Here is a 16,914-nt window from a genome sequence, read left to right on the forward strand (position 1 = left end):
CCCTTTGGACACGCGCCAGCACCTCGATGTCCTTCTTGTAGTGAGGGGCCCAAAACTGAACACAGTACTTGAGGGGCGGCCTCACCAGTGCTGAGTATAGGCAGACAATCACTCCCCTAGTCCTGCTGGCCACACTATTCTTGATACAAGCCAGGATGCCACTGGCCTTCTTGGCCACCTGAGCACACTGCTGGCTCATGTTCAGGCAGCTGTCAGCCAACACCCCCGGGTCCTTTTCAGCCAGGCAGCTCTCCAGCCACTCCTCCCCAAGCCTGTAGCGTTGCATGGGGTTGTTGTGACCCAAGTGCAGGACCCGGCACTGAGCCTTGTTGAATCTCGTGCAGTTGGCCCCAGCCCAACGATCCAGCCTGTCCAGGTCCCTCTGCAGGGCCTTCCTACCCTCCAGCAGATGGACACTTCCATCCAACTTGGTGTCATCTGCAAACTTACTGAGGGTGCGCTCAATCCCCTCATCCAGATCATCAATGAAGATATTGAACAGGACCGGCCCCATCACTGAGCCCTTGGGAACACCACTCGTGACCGGCCGCCAACTGGATTTGACTTTTAAATTAAAACAAAATGAAAGAGCCCCACTCCTTTCCTTGCGCTTCCAGTAAAATTAAGTTCAGGACTAAGTGTCTTCCTGTTTCAACAGAAAAAGAAAAAAATATCAAAAGGATTGAGTAGTATGGACTAAAACCAGAGAAGTACATTGTGGAGAAATTTGGCTGATTCTGCAGAGGAAAATTCCAGATTAACACGAATATCCAAGAAGATTTATAACTGAAACAAAAAGCTAGCATCATGTGTGCTTCTGAGTGCCAAATGAGGGAGGTCCCCTGATCTTGGCCAAGGATTTGGCAGGGTCGGCATCTCAGAATTTATCAAGAAGCTTCAAGTTCTACAGCTAATTTAGTGCAGCACAAAGGACAGTTAGTCCAGGAGGGGAAAAAAAAAAAAAAAAAAAAGACTATAAATGAGTTTGCATGGTGTATGCCTAATTTAATATAAATTATATCCATATGTTAAAGTTATTTCTGTACTGCTGTTTGCTTCTAGCTTCCAATACCTACATCTAATAAAAACAGAAAATACTTAGCATTTACAGAATAATATTTTTCCTGTAGGGACACAAGCTATCATTTGTACAGACATATGTGCTTTTCATACAATTGTCACACACTGCAACTAGACAAACTGCCCAGAGATGAGAGAAGCAATTTGTTTCAAGTCACAAGAAGAATCAGTAGAATTTGACTAAATGAACCCAGCTAATTTTGGGTTTTTTTTTTTTTTACTATTGTGCATTGTGTGGTCATTCTCTGTTGCAAACTGCTCTAAGCAGAACAGCTTAACCTGTGCAGCTATAAAAGCAGGAGATGTACTTAGTCTCCACTAAGCAGTAAGTATCTTTTATTACTGCAGAACTGAAGGCATGATATTCCTGCCTAAAGAAATGGGGACAAAGTCCAGCAGAGCAAGGACTATTTTCTTTCACCTTTCCTTGTGCATAGGAATCTTCTTTTGAGGCATTTAGTTAAAGAACTAGATGCCAGTCCTGGAGTAGAAGCTAACTAGAGTTTGTGTTTAAATGAAAAAGAGGAACTTGGTATTTCCAGCTGCACTCAAACTGTCTTTGGTACAGAAAGTTAACAAATATTTCTCTCTGTGTAGCATCTGACAAGAGGAAAAGAATCAACAACATGAAACTTTTTGTTATTATTACAAAAACAGTGGTAGTAGCAAGCTGCAAGAAAGGAGCTAGAAAAACTGGTAGAAATAACCATAAAAATTCTTCCATTCTGAACTGGTCAGAACTCACTGCCTTCCATGTATATGGGATGTCACCAAGGAGCAAAGGAACCAAGCAGACACAATGTATTTGGTTTGCACCTGTACAGAATACTATCTTCAGAAAACAGATAAGACTTAAAAAAAACCAAACCAAACCCAACATAATCTATTCCTCAAATTTCCGAAAGAAAGATTCTGAGGTTGGGAGCTGGGGGGAGCATTTGGGGAAGGGGAGGAATAGGGAAGGAAGAGGGCAGCTCTTAGGAGCGTTAGGAAGGACCTGACACAATGGAGGTGGAAACAACAGCAAGGGAAAGGTAAGGCCTTACGTTACCCTGGGTTTTCAGCTGCAAATCGGTATTAACCCAGCGATCAGAGATTTCATCTGAAACAGTAAGATGCACATATCTACCTGTGTGTTCATCTACATACACACACACTCTTTGGAGAGGAGATAGTTGAGGCTTGGCAGGTTATGAGCAAGGCTGGAACCACAGGCTCTCTAGTTCTGCAGGAAAAGGAAAGAGAACAAATCCACTTCTTGCAGCTTTTAGTATTAAGTGCTTATCTTTCTCCCAGCATGCTAAAAGATTCCACATGAATATGAAAATCCAGAGCTGAGCATATCGCTCCCTGTAGCTACAACCCCCTCTAAATACAACACTAACTACCTTTGAAACATTAGTGGTTTTGGGCACAAGTCTTTCATGAAGGTACAGTCCAGCAAGCTGATAAGGCCAGTTCTGGCCAACAAAGCAGCAAACAAATTGTATCTTTGTATTCAAAGCAAGCAGGTATTAAACCAAGCACTGCATGGGTTACCAGAGAAATGCTAGTCAGCAGCCACCTTTCAGCAGGCCAGCAGACCTACCCAGCAGCACCTTCCCCACAGTCCTTTTCCTTTCTCAGAAACCATTAGTAAAGAAAGAGAATGAAACACAGAGGCAGAGGCAAGCCTGGCTTCTCTGAACACTTGCCTGCCTGGTTGCACTACACACTAGAAGTGGTGCAAGAAGTTTCCATAGCTGTGAAAAAAGACCAGGCTCTGTCCAGCTCACAGAGCTGCTCTGGGTAGCACGCGGGGCCCCTCCTGCCAGGGCCACAGCGTTTGCTCCCAGTGCCAGCACACATCCCACTTACAGGCTTCAGGGACAACTCCCTCCTCTGATAAGCCCTGGAAGACGTAGAGAGTCCAGTCTAAAAAAATCGGGTGAAGGAAAGCAAAGCAGCAGCATTTCCCTGAAACAGTTCTGTTTTGATTTTTTAGATTAGAAGCTAGATTGAGAAGCTTCTTATCTTCTTGTCTGTTTGCCCTTAAGTGACAGATTGGTCCTTTTGTAGAAGTAATTCCTGGCCAACTAGTAGTACACGGTATTCGATGTCCTACCTCCCCGCACGCCCAGCAAAGCCGGGACAGCCAGCCGAGACCCCATGAGCCCAGAGGCTGCTGCGCTGTGTGCAGGGGAGGGTCAGTGGCAGCCCAGACTGTAAAATGGGTGCTGTGTCTTAGCCATGAATCAGAGACCAGAGGTTTTACAGGTATTTATTAACACAAAAATGCGATCAAGTGATTGCTTTCTTGCCACATCAGTTTTGATTAATCATTAGCTACTGCGAGTCTTAAAGCTTTACCTTAAAATTAGAACTCAGTTTGCTGACAAAACCTGTAAAGGAGAAAGCTTCCCTTGCAATCTTCATGGACAAATTCTGCAAGCAAGAAGATTTGTGATGAATTATTATTATTTCAATTTTCTTAACATTTTATCAAGTTTAGGAAGAACTCTTAGGAAACAAAAAGACACAGAAATTTCTTACTGCCTCCAATCCTAAAGGGTGGTTTCTGACTTCTACAAGACAGAAAATCATCCTAGGAGGAAACTGCGCGTGAATCCACAGCAAATGCTCCACAGCCACAGCTTTGACAGGTAATTTATTACCTTTGGAGTTATTTGGAAGTGTGCCGGCCACTGACTTGCTCAGTGCATTTGGAAGGGATGCAAGATTTATGCTGATGTCATTGATCAGTCCAGGGTTTAATATATTTCTGTTTTTAAAAGATAACAGATATCAAAGGATTTTAAAGCAGATATAAAGGATTAAGGATAATACAGGCTATTTGTTATATATAGATACATGATTTGTAAGAGTAAGATGATAGTCAGAGGCAATCATTTGAAATCAAGTTTTAAGGTTAGGGTTGGTTTTTGTAACCTTCCTCTGAGGTCATAGAAATACTACCTTAATAACATACTATTTGTGCTAAATTTTAATAAACATAATTTCATAGTGCAAGTAGAAGCACTTTTGATAAAGTGCCTGCTATAAAATGGAATTCAACAATGTAAAAGAAATAGCTTGTAACAGCTTGATTAAACATTAGTCAGTGCTTTGCTTTCATTCTTTTATGGTTTCAGAACATTCTTGTTTCACTTGTTTTCCAGGAACAGCAGAACTGACTTTCTAAAGCAAAACAAGGAAAATAAGCTTTAAAACCCCAAATCTCTCTAGACTTCGTTTTGCTGCCAACTACAGTGAAGAAACAAGTCCCATTCTTTTCCTTTTGATCACTTTCAAAAGTGAAGTCAAGATTCCTCTTTTCTAAGTCTGAGCAGGTACCATGAGCAGAGAGTTTCTGCATCTTTATTTACCCACTCAAATGACTGGAGTGCAAGAAATATGATGAGTATTAAAGTATTTTGAAGAAACTGAGCTCACAATGGCTGGTGGCTTTTATTGTCTACAAGAAGGCTTGCACTTCTATTGTTCCAACTGGCTCTCGGGCTGCAAATCAACTGCAAAAAGCCTCCATGAGCATGCTGAGAATGAGCTTTAATCTCACAGGTTGCCCACTCATTTATTCCGCAATGAGACTGTAATGGAACTTTATTCTTCCACTACGATAATACATCCAATCAATTCTAAGTATGTCATTAAGAACAACCTTTGACAGATGATAGAGAGACTGGAGTTTACCACCACCAATGCACCATGATCTAAGTTGTTCATTTACAGGCTGCATCTGTGATCGCTGGCAGGTTTAGTGAAAGAAACATCAGCTGAAGTAGGGTTAGTTAAAAAGTAAACTTACAAATGAATTTTTACCAGCTGTTAAGAGCATCTTTATAAATTCCTTGTGTGCTCATTTCTTCACTAATATTTTTTTAGGTAGACTATGGATTGCTGGAAGGGAGAGGTAGGCCGCAGCTGGATTTATCCCACACTGATCATCTGTGCGAATGGATTTTTCTCTGCAATGAGGCCATCAGAATCTTTTCTCACTCCTTATCTAACCGGACCAGACAAAAACCTAACGATTGAAGAAGTATGTAACTATTCTCTTAAGTAATAATTAGAATGCTTAAATCATTAAGTCTTACAGCAATAACTGAAGGGGAGATGAAGAGTTCAATAATAGAGGTATATTTTATCTAGAGACTCATATTTAAGATGCTTCTGGAAGAGTAAGGACTCACCTCTTTTGCAGAAGGTCAAAACTTTAAAGTCCCTACACTCTTAGGACTCTGAAACCACTTTAGTCGTTGTTTAGAAATGGGTACTTTCAGTAAAATCAAGTTAGCTAGTTCCTCTCCTCACCTAGAACCCCAGAGGAGGAGCAACACTAAGATTTGTTTATACTTATTGTGGAATTGATTACACTGACAGTGATGTAGTGATTGCAAATCATAAGAAAACCAAGCAGACTTCCCCTTAAGAGCTGTTAGATTATTACCTACATTACAAGATTGTTTTATGCATTCATTGCCCTCTGGAGGTCAGATTCACATACAAAACCAATATTTTTTTTGACAAGAGCATGCACTGCAAGTTTCCTTGCTCTGCTCTTCTCTTCAGCACTGGCTGCTTCAGGAATACATTTCTCAACAAAAGGGGACATAGTTAACAAGTGGCTGAGTCATGGAGCTAATGGTGTAATTAGAAAACACAGGCTTGGTACACCCACATACAGCTAATACAAAGAACAGTCATTCCTGATGTGCAGTAGCAAATGTTAAGGCAGAATCTGCTAGCATAGTGTGAATCCAAGGTTTCTTCTGAAAAAAAGGTATTCATGGTTTGGGTTGTTGGGGGTCCCGCCCCTCCCCCCCCCCCGTTTTTAAAAAAAAAAAACAAACCACAAAGGGAAATTTTCTCTCTTACATGAAATACACAAATAGAATGATAGAATGCCTTAATTCTGATTTCAACAAGAATCCTTAACTCAAAAATAAGTGTAGTACAGATACTGGCTTTTTCAGCCAAATTCACCTTTGGTGAGCTAATTCCATAAGTTTCAGTCAAACACTTAAAAATTCTAATTAAAGTTTGGAGAAGCAAAAGTCACCCAGAAAGGTATAGTGAACCTGCTGCTCACCATGCAACTCACTCCAGTACCAGTTCAGAAGAAAAAAGATAACCAGCTACTATTGTTCCCCCAGCATTTGAAACAATTCCTTTCTAGTCTAATTGCTTAAGCAGAGAACAGATCATGAATGGATACCCTAGCAGACCCAGTAGTTACTGGATAAGACCTCCCCAAAGCAGGCAACTTGCACATCCCGAAGTGAACTTTGTCTGTGATGGTATCTAGAAGACGGGGAGACCCCCGCCACAGCTGTAGTCAAGCACTGAGCTTCAGTGGTGACAGTAAACAGCACCTTCCAACCTGAATGCAGATCAGTTTTAGAAAAAGAGAAAGAATTTCTTTTCACAGCATCTGTGCATTGAAGGCCAACTGAAACTTACTGAAATACTGTTCCATCAAAGACTTGCTTACTTCTTACACACTGAATTTGAAGAAAACATAGAAGGTGAAGATAGCATAGTAACAGCTACACGCTCACTATATGCAGTTCCAGTTCCCCCATCATAAGAAGCATATGCATTTTTTTCTAATTCTAACAAAGGAAACAGGTGACCAAAGGTACACAATGACTCATGCAGAAGTTAAAACTAAATAGGCATTCATTTTCAGCTACTGTAGAGAATAGAATTTGATGCCAGACAGGCTTTGACACAAATGGTTATAACCACTTTGAACAGCTGCACATCAAAATCTGCCTTATTCATAGGCCTTTACTAGAATTATTTTTTAAGCCAATCTACCTGTTTATGTAGAGGAGCCTAGTATCACTATCTGTGCCTCTTAAGGAGTGCATTTACAGTTTTGTAATTTAAAACAGTTTAAGTCTGCACAATTCACACAACTCAATGGTTCCTGTCATCACAACTATGTTCCTTCAATATCATTGTCCAACCATTAAAACCAACATTTCAAATGTATTTAAAAAAAAAATATTTCCTGTTTTATTCTCTTCTAGGTTACCAACCAGATTTTCCCAGTTTGGACATACTCCTACCTTGCACTCCTTTTCCCAGTCTTCCTGCTTACAGACTACGTACGCTACAAGCCCGTCCTCCTCCTCCAGGGCATCAGCTTCATCGTCACGTGGCTCTTGCTCCTCTTCGCACAGGGAGTGGTGGCCATGCAGGTGGTGGAATTCTTCTACGGGATGGTGACAGCCGCCGAGGTCGCCTACTACTCCTACATCTACAGCGTCGTCAGCACCGATCACTATCAGAGAGTGACGAGCTATTGCAGAAGTATCACTCTTGTTGCAGCCACCTTTGCCGCTGTGCTGGGACAGCTGCTGGTTTCCTTAGCAGATGTATCCTACTTTCACCTCAATGCCATTACTTTGGCTTCTGTGTCCCTGGCATTCGTGTGTTCGTTTTTCCTCCCAATGCCTCAAAAGAGTATGTTCTTCCACAGGAAAGACGTCTCAGAAACTCTCCCAGGACCAGATAAAGCTGTGGCTACAGGCGACTCCGACAGGCCGTCGAGCGGCCAAGAGGACAAGGGCTCCGTGTCTGCTGACAGGGGACCAACACCTGAGCAGCAGGCTGATAATGCCAAGCCCCAGAATCGTGTGCTCAGAGTGCTGGTGCAGCTGAGCAAGGACCTGAGGGACTGCTACAGCTCTAGGAAACTTCTCTACTGGTCCCTGTGGTGGGCTCTGGCTACGGCAGGCTTTAACCAGGTTCTGAATTATGTCCAAGTGCTGTGGGACTTCAGAGCCCCCTCTCACAGCTCTGCAGTGTACAATGGAGCTGTTGAAGCAATAGCAACCTTTTTAGGTAAGTAAGTAAGTAAAAGCTCATTAGCAACTACTTTTAACCCATCCTGTGCTGATGGCATTCTTCAGCCACGTTTGCTGCCTTTCTGTTTTTTTCCAAGGACAACGGCAACAGCCTCCAACATATAACACCCCCAAAATAGTGTGCAAAGCATGTTTTTACTGTACAACTTTGAGTGTGGTTTCAAAAATAATCTTAAAAAAATATATAGATATAAGGTTTTCCTTCATAGGGGAGCCTCATTCCAGCAAAGCGTTTTAAGTTCACAGCTCTGTTTAGACCATGATTTTAACCCCAAGTAAGCAGTTAAAAAACCCGGTGCAATGACAGCTTGCCTGTTTCTCCCTCAAATACGCCTTAAGCTAGGTGGTTTAAAAATTTAAAAGGAGCATATTAACAGATACACTGCTCTAGATGGTCTGTTTAGACAGTGGATTAAAGATCATTTCAGGATGAGTGCTCCTGAACAAATACTCTGTGACTGCATCTGTATCCTGATCAATGAGTTTGCCTCTGCATGTCACACACAAGGCAAGGCTGAGAGGACTGTAATTGTTCAACCTTGAGAAAACAAAGGCTCTTATTAGAGTGCATAAATACTTGAAGGGGAGGAGTAAAGAGGACAGAGCCAGACTCTTCCCAGTAGTGCCCAGTGACAGGACAAGAGGCAAGGGGCACAAATTTAAACAAAGTTCCACTTAAACATACAAGAACATCTTTATTGTAAGGGTGATTTAACACTGGAACAGGTTGGCCAGAGGTGTAGACTCTCCATTCCTGGAGATGTTCAAAACCTGGACACCAGCCTGAGCAGCTTGCTCTAGCTGACCCTGCTTTTAGCAGGGCTAGGCGATCTCCATAGGTCTCTTCCACCCTCAGCCATTCTGATTCTCATTACAGTTACTTGGTCCATCCAAATGACATTCCTCTTTGGCCACAGAACAGAAGGCATATGGGTAAAGTGCAACTTCTTCATTTAAATAGCTGTGCGGTACCAACGGAGCCTCATTTTTAAGCTCACATTTACACAGCTATGTCTCCTCCTTCCTACCAGGAGCTTTATCTCACCTTTCTACAGCGAACTCTCAGTTTACTCTTCCTCCCTGCAACCAGCATGAAACTGCATTTTAGTGAAGCTACCCCAAAACTTCTCAGACTACTGGTTTGAGCAGTATGCCCAAGGGTTATCTTGCTTTTACACCCTCTGGCACTTCATACTATTTCAGAGGACAGAAAGCACTCACGGTGTGAGGAGCCTCTGGTTGGAGCAGTGGTGGACCAAAGGAGTAGGCCTGCTATGACTTTTTGAATTCTGATGAAGAGCACATGCAACCAGCAAATGAAGTTCAATTTTGCACTAATGTGCTAGCCTGCCTGAAAACACCTGAGCAACTGGTACTCTCTGGCCTCTGATAACTCACTCTATAACATGCCTGGACCAGACTTCTCTTCGTATTTGAGCTACTAACCTCAGCATATTATGTGTCAAAGAGCTTTCGTAAAGGAGCCTCTGTGCTAAAGGAGCATTAAAAAAAAAAACCCGTAGCTGGATAACCTTCTTACAGCAGTAGATGGTATTTCTCCAGGATTGAGATGAGGAGAAAAGTAAACCTCATCGTTACTGCAGAAATAAGAAAAAAAAAAAAAAAAAAAAGGTGCACTGGACTATGTTATACCAGATTACGCTCAAGTAAGGGCTTTTACTATATGTGATGGTCAATAAGGCATTGACAAATGCAGTTCGTTAAGATTTTTCACCAGAAACTGAAAAAGATGCTTTTATAAAAAAAAAAAAACCAAACCACAAAACAGAAGCATGAAGGAGTGCAACAGATTTTCATTTCATAAAAGATCTTTATGTGAAGGAATTAAACTCCATTATGCATATTTTGACAGAAAATGCTTGGTGGAATTGTTCTTCGCTTTGCTCACAGTCGTCAAAAAACAGAGTAACAACAATAGACTGTACACTGCTGCCTCCAGCCTTAGGCATGAGGCGCTTTCTCAGAGTACTTCAGTCTGTAAAGGCTCTGTAAGCAAGGGAAAAAAAAACCCAAACAAACAGAAGACTCCCACACCACTAACAGAAAACATTAGCCACACTATTTTCAAAGCCCATTGTGGCTGTAACAGGATCATGCCAGGAGCTCTTGAGACATTTACACAGTTATGCAATGGCTCTAGAAGAATGATAATGTTTCAGAGTTTTAATTATTACTTTTAAATTTTTAGGTTCAGCAACATCCATGGCAGTTGGATATGTCAAAGTAAACTGGGATCTTTCTGGAGAACTGGCTTTGGGAATTTTCTCTGCAATGGATGCTGGTTCTCTGTTTCTCATGCGCTTTACTGACAACATCTGGGCATGTTATGCTGGTTACCTTGTGTTTAAAGCATGCTATATGCTCCTTATAACAATAGCCACGTAAGTATAATACACAACTGTTCTAATTAAATTGATTTAAATCAGTAAGTGTCACATTTTTAAATTCATCAAAATTTTACTGAAAGTTTCCCTAGAAATAAGATTTTTTTTAAATAGGTCATGACAGCAGCACATATTATTTCTAGCTTATATAAAAATAATAAAAATACACTTAAAATTATATGACCTAACCATTACAATTGGCTACTCCAAGTCAGAAACTACCTTATTCTGCATTTAGCTGTTCAATGATCTGTGTACAAGTATTCTTTGAATGATCAAATGAACATACACAGGTCTTTATTTAGCAAAAGTAACCACTCAAATAAGTAAAAGATAAGTAGGACACACAGAAGTGCCAAAGCCAGAAAAAGAAGGTATTTCTGCCAAAATGAAGCTGTTAAGGCTTCATAACCAAGACTGAAGAGGCTTTATCCTATGAAGAATCCACTGTGCACATTAAATTGTTCCCAAACTTCCTCCCATAAGTAAATTGCAAGCATCCATGTTCTCCATAGTTTAGTTAACCTGTACATTCATTTTCAGGTTTCAGATTGCCGTCAATCTCAGCATGGAACGTTATGCTTTGATGTTTGGCTTCAACAATTTTGTTGCACTGTTGATTCAGACAATTTTAACTGTGGTTGTAGTAGATTCAAAAGGTCTGGGACTGGATATCAGCACCCAGGTAAGCTACATTACTCACACTGCTCTCAGTTCCCCTACTCTTCTCCAGAAGTGTTCTACTCCAAGATTAGCCTTTGGGAAGACATTAGGTAATGGGCTAACTTAGGACAGTTACTCACTTGAAAAACAGGTTCATTTAAAGTGAACTGGCAGTAGCTACTACAATCTACTTGTTCTCTAGTCCTGCGTTTCTGCAATAATTTTAAGAATATTTTCATAGAACAGAAGGGAAAGACCACCACCTATTAGTCATGTGGGTTTGTTCTTTTTTATTTAAAGGCTTACTATTCACGAGTTTATTGTCAAAATACCCTAAACAGAAGCAGGAAGCAAGCTGAAAGGCCATCTATAGGTCTATTACTAGGGTAATACTAAGTTAATAGTTTCATTGGATGCATCTTTAAGGTTACTGTAATTCTGAAAATTAACTAATCTCACAATTCCCCATCAAATTTCTAGATTTAAACTTACATACTGAGTGAGGTCCAAATCTCTAACTTTCATCTTTTCAGAGAAGAGCCAGAAAGCGCAGGGCAGCTGTCCTCCTCCCTTGCTGAGGTGGGGAAATGAAGCACATAACGCAGTATTTTCCCCCCCTCCTTTTACAACCACAGACTTCCTACAGTATGAAGTCAAGCAGCCAGACTTCTTGAATCCTTTCAAGATGGGATCATTTTGGGGCATGGGTGACAGGGAAGGGAAGGCGGCAGCAGAGGGACACCTCTTAAGTTATTACCTAACAGCAAAAGCAGTTTTTGACTCTCCCTCCTTTTTCTTCCCCATCTCCATTTCCCAGTTTCTCATTTATGGCAGCTACTTTGCATTCATAGCTGGAATTTTCCTGATCAGAAGCATATACACCATTATCTCCATCAAATGCAGAAATACCAGTGCGGCTGGTGAAAGCATTGATCAGTAACAAAGGAGACAAAGAATGGCTGGCAAGCAACAGTGCAGAAGGCTGCACTATCTGAACAATGAATTAGGAGAAATAATGCTCAATGAAGCAAGACTGGTCAATGGTGAAACAACATGTTTATAAGGCTACAGCATAAAGAGCTTTGTCAACGGGATGATGCATCTTGCCTGTTTTCTTCACCAGCAGTTCTAATACCAATCCTCATACAATCTTCTATTTCAACTAAAATTTAATGATCTGACACCAAAACTTCTATTAACGCTCAATAAGCACAACAAGCAAGTGCATACACATGCCTGAACCTTACAACAGAAGAACTTCTAGAACACAACCTTCAAACTTTCACTTTTACTGAGTATTTCAATTAAAGGCAATCTAGTCATAGGCATAAGAGTTTCAGACATTCCTAGGTATGCTGGTTTTGGCTGGGATAGAGTTAATTTTCTTCATAGTAGCTAGCATGGGGCTATGTTTTGGATTTGTGCTGAAAACAGTGTTGATAATAGAGGGATGTTTTCACTATTGCTGAGCAGGGCTTACACAGAGTCAAGGCCTTTCTTGTGTCTCACCCCACCCCACCAGCGAGGAGGCTGGGGGTGCACAAGAAGCTGGGAGGGGACACGGCTGGGACAGCTGACCCCAACTGACCAAAGGGCTGTTCTGTACCATATGGTGTCATGCTCAGCACATAAAGCTGGGGGAAGAAGGAGGGGGGGGGGGAACAACATTCAGAGTGATGGCGTTTGTCTTCCCAAGTAACCATTGCATGTGATGGAGCCCTGCTTCCCTGGGGATGGCTGAACACCTGCCTGACCATGGGAAGCAGTGAATGAATTCCCTGTTTTGCTTTGCTTGCATGTGGGGCTTTTGCTTTACCTATTAAACTGTCTTTATCTCAACCCGTGAGTTTTCTCATTTTTACTCTTCTGATTCTCTCCCCCCTCCCACCGGGGGGAGTGAGCGAGCGGCTGTGTGGGGCTTAGTTGCTGGCTGGGGTTAAACCAGGACACTAGGGAATCTAAAAAAGCAGTTACCCCACAGCAGGAAAATGATCTGTTGGAAAGCTTGCCACAGAAACCTTTTGAAAACTTAAAGACCTTTTCAACTGGAGGTTGTGACATGCATTTTTAAAGCAAGTTAACAAAATAGCAATAAACGATTTTTTTCCAAAAGACACTACTTCTGTATGTTCAAAGGTGGATTACTACAATGCTACATAGCACAGCACTACTGCCGCTTTAGTTTACAAGTGGTCAAATGCAGTTATTTCAGATTCCACGCAGACAATGCGCTCCTCAGAAATCTGAAGTTACAGGACCGTAAGGAAAACATGTCATTATATACAGATAAACTGCTACTGATGCAGCGCCAGCTTTACTGTGACTTTGTTGAAGATGTATGAATACAACACACTAACTTTCCCTTTGAGTGTCTGTCTTGATAAGCATATGCATTAATTATGTCTGACAACTGCCATGACCCACACACACTTATCTTTGGAAGCAAAAAACCTCCTAAACTAACTTATTTTTAAGCCATGGGGAGACACTTCAATTTCTATACAAGGCAGTCTTACTTAAATAACACCACTTAAAGTTTAGATGTTTAAAGTTTATATATAACTAAGACTAATTAGGGAATGCTTTCGACTGTGTTCAGTAACGTCCACTTTGGAGTCAACTATATCAGACAGCAGCAAATTCCATTGTGTTCCTTTACCACAACTTACAGATTTGCCAATAGTCAGAAGTAATATTTCACCCAATTCAGCTCACAAGAAAGTAAAAATCATCAATTCCTTTAAAAACATACTTTTAAAAGCTGCATGAGCTTGCCTTTATGTCTCAATGCATTTTCCCTTCAAGAGAACAGAATACTTGCATCATTCTCTTTCAGGAATTCCAACTAAATTTGGTCCTTTTCTAATTAATCTCTTGCCTCAGCATTTGTTTGAACACAGTGCTTGGGAGTTTGTAGCCATTAAATAACTTTGAACTGCAGAAACTGGGCATCACATCTGCCTCGTAGAACTCAGGAGGTACCTCCTACAGCATCTTCTTACGCACATTAAGAGCTGACATATTAGGAGTAAGAGTATTAATCTAGAACGTCTCCAAATTAATTTCTGTATAAGAGGGCTAAAGTTATCAAGTGAAGTGCTTTAGTGCTAAAGCAGAAGAGGATACTGGAAAGCTAGTGGAAGTATAGCTTTTTGGGAACGGTGCTAGTTGCATGAGCAATTGCGTGAACAACTGTAGAGGTTTCTAAGACAAAGCATTTAATTATGGGTGAAGAATTCATTTTGTAAATATAGCTAATTTAAAAATCTAATCAACAAAACAGCTATGGTGTCAGTTTCTGCTCAATATAAAAGGAGACCCAATACAAGATCTTCAGCCACTTGTCTGGAGTTTGACAAACTTAAAATTAGTGAGCATACACCAAACAGATGTGGTTGTGTAGAGTAAAAGTTGCCAACTTTTTATCCGCATTCAAGCTAGTTATGAAAAATAAGATATTCCGCTATTTCTGCAGCATAATCTAGAACTACATGCCTTGCATACTGAAATTCATTTAAGTATGCAAGGCATGTCTCTCTCAGAAGTAATCAGCTTCATTTGGACCAGAACAATTTCAATAGATGCTGATCTCATTAGCCCTTGCCCACAGCTTAATTTACATTTATTTAGGTGAAGGGAGCACAGGATTGTTCTTCCACAAGGCTGTTCCTCTTCTCATTGAGGAGACATTTGGTTGATTTGGTCCAGTTCCCTGCAATAAGCATATTTAAGCATTCCATGAATCCTTCCGAACCCTTGCAGTTCCCCACTCTCTACTGCATTTAGGTGTTACTATCCCAGAACAGGTATGGTCAACAACTACAGCTATTTATACTATGCTAAAACAACTGGTGAGAGCAAGGGCATCGCTAACATCCTGGAAACCCTCAATTGCTGGGGATTTGTTTAGTGAATTCCCCAGAGAATTTTGGGAATTAAACCATACAGCATACTTCAGCCAGCACTCCTCATGAAAAGGAAAAGACAGACTTCAAGTCTGTTTTAACTTTAAATATGCCAACAGGACAAAACCAGACATTTAAGCAAAAAATGCTACTATAAGCATGTACAGGCTGCCTGTCCCCTGCTTTGGGATCTCCAAAGCTTCAAAAAAAGGTAAGATACAGAAATTACTACCACCCCACAGACAGGCAACAGAAGTCAAAAGCACTGGCGTAAGAGTGTTTTCACAAGCAGCAGTCAAGTCTTTCAGCTCCCCTAGAAATAAGCAGATCTAACATACAGGCAATCAATTACAACTGAAGTGTCTTACCTCAAGAATTTTCGCATTTGTCTCAAATGGGCTTGTACATTCTTTTCTCAAAAATCACCTGACATAATCTGATCCTGTTATATCTTGAAAGCTGTTAAGAATTTTATTTTCCAGCAGGTCAGAAACTTTTTTTTTTAAGCTTGCAGTTTATGTATTCATGATATATTAACATTATTTGGTTAGTTCCAGTACTGAACTTAAGCAAAGTTATGTCTGTATTTGAAACACCATCACCAACTACTTTGACAAAGAGTTATATTTTTCTTGAACCTTCTTACTATTACAGACTAGACAAGCCAGAGTTCCCCCCGCCCCGCAACTGCATTCTAGTATGAGAGGAAATATTCCCGTAAATAAAAAAATAATTGATGAATTTAGTATTTCAGAGAAGGTCTTACTAATATATATCAATTTTTAATAAAAACAGTGCTATTACATCTGTGGTACCCTGGCCTGCTGTTACACATACTGTTCTGATCACAACTAAGTCTTGTTCAAAGACTGCCATCAGCTACCCATAATCACGCGTCTTTTGCGGCTAACCATTTCTTGAGTAACTACCCTCCTCAGTGCTTCCAGTGTCCTTCATTACACACCTATTCTGTCAAAATAATCCAAGTTCACTTAACATTTTCCTGTTCAATAGGTCACTTCACTTGAGCTAGAAGAGCAAGCTTAATCACAAGGACACAAAGAAACATATCCAAGTGAGGCATGCAAAAATTTTAAGCTTAACTCACCTTTAAGCACATTGCTTTTGATAACTCATCTGTGTATGAGACTCACAATATGTACATTTTAACCCAATAAAATGTTACTGCACAGAAATAATGCTACACAATTGTTTTTTCTAATATTTATTTTTTTCACCTGCAAACTGTAGCAAAACATGATCAGCTTTATTATGCAGACAGGTATCCCTCTAACATTAGAGATTTAGGCATGTATAAATAGAAGAGCTCTTAGGAAAGGAAAACATTTTGAGAAATGAACAAACCTTCAATTTAACTTCATGACTTCCAATACCAATGGTTAAAATGATGTAGCTCATTCATTCCAAGAGATACAACAGCACCTTAAAGTGGCTGATCTATTTCCCAGTAACATTTTTCACATAACGATGTGTTAAAGTTACAAATACTGATATGCACAAATAGCTATTTTCTAAGAAAAATATGTACAGTACTGCAGCATAATGAATGTGGTATCTGCAATAACTTATTAGCCAATTTTAATATACATGATACCGCTACTTTTTACCTGCCAGTTCACAGGTTCAAGGATGTTACCACAGCCCTCTGTTTTGCACGTTATTACCTGGTGGGGTGGTTGATTTTCTTGGGTTTTGTGTATTTTTTATTTCTTTAAAGGTACACAATGCAGGCTTTTATTTTTACTTCTTAAAGACTTCTTTTGTGTTTAAAGCTAATATCAGTGAAACAAGACAACAGTGCAAGAGGCGCAGAGATGTTATGTGACCACATAAGAGTTCTTTTGGGTAAAGTGTCTATAAGGCTATAAGAAAGGATTGGTTGATGAGCTTCCTGTTGGAAATTGTCCTGTTGGTGCACCAGCCTGAGGGAAAATGAAAGAAGAAAAATAAGACAAATATTTAATT

The 16,914-nt window shown here is 40.5% G+C and overlaps 2 protein-coding genes across 11 annotated transcripts in view; one reads left to right on the plus strand and one right to left on the minus strand.

Moving 5' to 3' along the window:
• Window positions 1–4,969: 4,969 nt before the first annotated feature.
• Window positions 4,970–11,963, plus strand: LOC309593899 (thiamine transporter 2-like; the record flags this gene model as incomplete). The annotated part of the gene is made up of 5 exons (XM_082319050.1): window positions 4,970–5,119; window positions 7,116–7,932; window positions 10,165–10,357; window positions 10,904–11,045; window positions 11,841–11,963. The coding sequence occupies 5 exons, from the start codon at window positions 4,970–4,972 to the stop codon at window positions 11,961–11,963; spliced, it is 1,425 nt and encodes a 474-aa protein (XP_082175176.1).
• Window positions 11,964–16,137: 4,174 nt separating this feature from the next.
• The window catches only part of AGFG1 (ArfGAP with FG repeats 1), a 37,974-nt gene continuing 37,197 nt past the window's right edge, over window positions 16,138–16,914 (minus strand). For all 10 annotated transcript variants that reach the window (XM_082319917.1, XM_082319925.1, XM_082319924.1 and 7 more), the window contains one exon: window positions 16,138–16,871. In XM_082319917.1, the coding sequence (XP_082176043.1) occupies window positions 16,812–16,871 (60 nt within the window). In that variant the 3' untranslated portion in view covers window positions 16,138–16,811. The remainder of the gene's footprint in view (window positions 16,872–16,914) is intronic.

This window comes from Platalea leucorodia, assembly GCF_965183815.1.
Source record: "Platalea leucorodia genome assembly, chromosome: 8".
Classification (NCBI taxonomy): Eukaryota; Metazoa; Chordata; class Aves; order Pelecaniformes; family Threskiornithidae; genus Platalea; species Platalea leucorodia.